General features: G+C 35.7%; 1 protein-coding gene across 1 annotated transcript; it reads left to right on the forward strand.

The window, feature by feature from the left end:
- Positions 1-3304: 3304 nt before the first annotated feature.
- LOC102696339 (olfactory receptor 6N2-like) lies at positions 3305-4252 on the forward strand. The gene has a single exon (XM_006638057.3). The coding sequence runs from the start codon at positions 3305-3307 to the stop codon at positions 4250-4252; it is 948 nt and encodes a 315-aa protein (XP_006638120.3).
- The last annotated feature ends 768 nt before the right edge of the window (positions 4253-5020 follow it).

Genomic DNA, 5020 nt, shown 5'->3' on the forward strand with positions numbered 1-5020 from the left:
ACCTGCTGGGACTGATTAGACCTCTTCGGAGCTGGTCTGGGCTGGTTAGTGGTTGTTACAGTTTCTTGTCCAGCAGTTGTGTTCTGTGCTGGAAAAGCATATTGGACAGACTCAGGCTCCAGGTACGTGACTCACTGAACTGTATTTCATGCTTACAATATTCAGCTGTTAACTGATACCTGAAGCTATTATTTTCCATTTTCATTGAAAATAATATGTTAATCTTATAAGGTGATTCAGTTTATGCCATTAGAATTATGTAAACCTAATTTTAAAATAACTCAGGATTTTTATATATAATTTTCTTAAGACAACAGGAAGATTTTAAAAACTCAAGTAAGAAAGTTTAAAATATAAACTTAGTCAAGAGAAATATCTAAAGGTCTGCTTGCCTTTAAAGCTGTCTTCTAGGGTTGCTTTTTAATGTCTTGCAGAGATTTTGAACAAAGGGAACCAAAACTCTTTTAGTATTTTTGTTATTATCTTAAAACATTTAATTGTGAGCAGTCAGGGGTTTTACAAAATTAACATATATAACAGATTTGAACTAAGTTTAATTTCAAAACAGACACAATTCTCACATTTTTTTCTGGAATCAACACTGTTCGTATTAATCAGACATTAATAATTTTGTTGTTCTTTATGCTTGTGACATTGAAATGTCACTGGAAGTTCTTGTGATTTTGATTAGTGAAGCAGGCAATAAATATTGTTACAAATGGTGAGTTAAGAAAACATGAAAAATCAGGAATTGACCGATCAGTTTAGTAATAAGTAAAATAGTTATAGTAAAATAGTTAAAATACTCCCAACTTATAAGCAATTTCTCTAGGATATAGCCAAGTGGTTGGTATATTTAGTGGCATGTAAATTCTTTGTTCTCTGGCACAACTTTGGTGAAAAGAGTAATAATCCAGACACACTTGGTTAAACATTTTTTTTTCCAATGACAATACCACAAACTACAATACACACAACAAAACATACATCACACAAATGACTATATTTACAGAATATACAAACAAGGCATTTCAAAGGCCTTACATTTTAATCACCCAGAATACCCCCAGACTTCTACTAAGTATGAAACTCTTAATACCTATAGAAGCCAAATAAGAGACAAGCTGCCTTTCTAAATTAATGTGATACAACCTACAGTTAAATGTTTCTCTCTACACCCAGGATGCCAATAAATAGGAGCCTATCTCCCTATTCTATGAGTGCACCCTAAGCAGGAAAGATGTCTCTGACCGAGGTATCTTTTACGCAGAAATCCAAGTTCCCTAAATCACAGAATAGCAAGCTCTCTCTAGCAAGGTTCAAATACTTAGCTCTAGACAGGTTTTGTTTGGATGATAAAGGGATTTTCGCCTGCTGGAAGCTTCTAGTTCCAGCTTCTCTGGACTCTTGTCTTTCCTCTTTCTTCTTCCCTGATTCTTCTTGTCTCACCTCTCCTTCTCTCTGTGCTCTTAATGCAATCTTATATTGTGTGTTTCTTTACTGCTAATTAACAATCATTAACCCACAACTTACATAGGTATACCAAGGTAAACTTTAGAATGGTTTCTGATCAAGGGACTCCCACATCTCAAAAAACATCCTCTCTTCTTTGAACCTAGAACTGTTTAGTCTGATAAGTGTCACAAACTTCTCAGTTACCTAAAACTGTAACAATATATAAACCACTGTCTGACTTGATCAAAGAAATATAATAGATATTGTTTTGCTTTTTACTTTTTATTTTTTATCGTTGTTACAGTATGTCATTGCTATGCATTAAACAAAATCAGTAAGGGATACAGTATGTTAGAATAATAGTGAAGATCAAGGATGGATATGCCATCTGTAATCCTACAATCAAGTAGTGCTACAGGATTCATGTATTCATTAAATCAACAAGAAGAAGCATGGTAAAATTAAGATTTTAGCAATCATTTCATTAGATAGTACATTCCTCCTCTTCTAATTTGTATATCAAACTTGTTTGAAAGACATTTAAAACTCCTTCTTGTCCTTCCTGAAAAGGGTTAACAGTCATTGTGCATTTTCTATTATTGGTCCTGTACCAGGACCAATTTCTAAAGTCAATTGGACCTCAATAGAAGTAAAACAGCTCATTACAGGTATGTACCATAGTGCGACATTCCTACTTGTAATTAACCTTAAGCCGTGTATAACAATTTTTTTAATTGACTTAATTTGGATTACATTTTGCATATTTGTGTAAGCAAAGCATTTGCACTTCTGGTTAGGAGGAGTTTATTCATACAACACATTCCCTTTCTCAGTGTAAAGATTCTGTGCATGGAATCCACTTTTGAGATGATGTCTTAATGTCATTGCACACAAATCACACAGACAGCTCTTCAGTCTTCAAACCACAGAGCCATCTTTTGCATTCAACTATTGAAGATCATGGTATCATTGTCACTGTTTGCCACTGGTTGGCACTGATATATGATGCTGAGCCCAGAATGAAGCAGTCTTGAACAGATTTAAATGTGTAATTATATTAATTATGACAAAATGTGTTTTTGTTGGATACCCGACTGTCTTAATGGAAGAAGTGCAGTTCTCTATTTTTTAGATAAGTTAAATAACCTGCAAGAAAAAAAATCTCCTAACAAGCCAATTTCCAATTTAGTCACTGATTTAGAATATGAAGTAAACATGTGTGAAAACAAATGTATAAGGTTTTGGTTTAACATCTTCAGAGCTCAATAAAAACTGTAACAATGAATAATGTCTGACTCATTAACTATCAGAATAATAAGTCTTGTAAGTGGTTTAAATAAGACTAATAATTCGGTTTTAATACAAACTAATTTTTAACATGTTACATAATACCTGCCCCTGAATAAAGTACTACCATAAGAACGTGTTAATACTAAAATACAGAAATGTAAAAGAATATCAAAAGGTATACACAAAATTTTGTCTCTTCTTCTTTACATTTCATGTACACTCAACACAGAAGGCCCAACCCCCGTATCAGAAGCAGTGATGCAAAAATGCTAACCTCATTGTTAATATGTTGCCTTGTTATATTGATACAAATCAGAAAATATTTATTATATTCAGGGGTTAAAATAATGCATTGCAACTTCTGTCATTTCAGGTGTATTCAGTCATTTTTGGCATAGCAGTATATGCTAAAATACATGTAAATATATCTTTATCATGATAAAGGTATGCAATACAAGTTTCACAAAATTTTCATTAAAATATTATATTTAATAATTATTCATGAGATATTCTTGTAAATTGTAAATTAATTACCTCCAGGGTACCCCTGACTTGAGCCATGAGCAGACCCAACATCACTCTGCACTCTGAATTCATCATTGTGGGACTGCCAACTCCAGATGAACAGGACACTGCACTCTTTATCATCTTCCTCATCCTCTTCTTGGCTACATTCCTGGGCAACCTGCTCATTGTGGTGCTGATTTCCCTGGACCACCGACTCCACATGCCCATGTACTTCTTCCTGTGGAACCTGTCTGTCTTAGACATATTAATGACAACATCAATCATACCCAAGATGCTAGCTGGTCTGTTAGGTCAGAAAACCATCTCATTCACAGGTTGCTTTGGACAGATGTACTTTATCATCTCATTTACAGCTGTGGAAGGATTCCTTGTTGCAGCAATGGCTTATGACAGATATGTTGCTGTAGTGAAACCACTGCATTACAACACCTTAATCAGCACCAAGGTTTGTATTACAATGACGACCGCAGCCTGGGTACTCGGCGTCCTTGCCTCACTTTTGTCGGTCGTCCCAGCAAGCACTTTGCCATTCTGTGGATCAAACCTTATCCTACATATTGTCTGTGACTACCGCACTGTAATGGTATTAGCTTGTGGCGATGTTACAGCTCAAATCAATTTTACCCTGTTAATTGCCACACTTGCAATCTGCATCCAATTTTTCTATGTCTTATGGACATATTGTAGAATCATAGCATCAGTAATGAAACTGAAAACTGTGGAGAGCCGTAAGAAGGCCTTCTCAATGTGCTCCTCACATGTGACTGTCGTCTTTCTATACTATGTTTCTGGTGCTGTGGTTTATATTGGGTTGAGGGTTGAGAGTATCCCTCCTGATGGGCGCATCATCATTGGTGCAGTTTTCTATTTCCTCACCCCTTTGCTCAACCCCATCATATACAGCATAAGGAATGAGAAAATCAAGGCAGCAGCTCACAGATACTTTAAACTGAGAGCACTTATTATGAATAAGACATAATATCAGGGATGTTAATGTTCAATACTAAAAAAGAATCAAGGTGATATATTTATATATCTTAAAAAAATAATTTTCAGAATCACATTACAAATGTAATTGATTTGTTTTCCTTTTCTTCAATTTCATACAGCTAAACTTTAATAAACATATTTTTTACGACAGAATGTGGAAGAAGTTACATTTCTAGTGCAGCCTAATAGGAGTACTATTTAGTAGTAATGTAGAAATACTGTACAGTTTGAAATTTATTAATGACTGACACGATGGTGCAGTGGTTAGCATTGTTGCCTCTGCTTGGAGTTTGTATTTTCTCCTTGTGTTCACATAGGTTTCCTCCAGATACTCAGTCTTCTCTTACAGACTGAAGGTTTTTTTTTTTGCAAATTTCCTTAACTACATCAAAAAAAATAAACATTCTCTTATTTGTAAAACTTTGCATGCAATAAAAAACTTTCAGAATGACGGTGATTTTCCGTTATCAATCTGTACAAGTGGATGACGGTGCCGGATTTGCACATTTAAAGAGTCCCTCCAAGCCCTACCACCTGCTTTTGTCCATTAGTCCCTCTACAGGGCCCAAAGTCCTTTCCAGCACTCCCTCGTGATGGGGAAACCCCATTTGGTGACGTCATGCTTCATCCTTCTTCTGAGGTCTACCAGGATCCTCTCCATCAGCTCCCTTGCTCCCCACTCTGCATGTGCTGGGTGAGAGTGTTCCTCATGTTCCGCAGGCCATGTTTTGTGAGGGACAGCAGCAGCCACAGTAGG

Source organism: Lepisosteus oculatus, chromosome 13 (genome assembly GCF_040954835.1).
Source record: "Lepisosteus oculatus isolate fLepOcu1 chromosome 13, fLepOcu1.hap2, whole genome shotgun sequence".
NCBI lineage: Eukaryota > Metazoa > Chordata > Actinopteri > Semionotiformes > Lepisosteidae > Lepisosteus > Lepisosteus oculatus.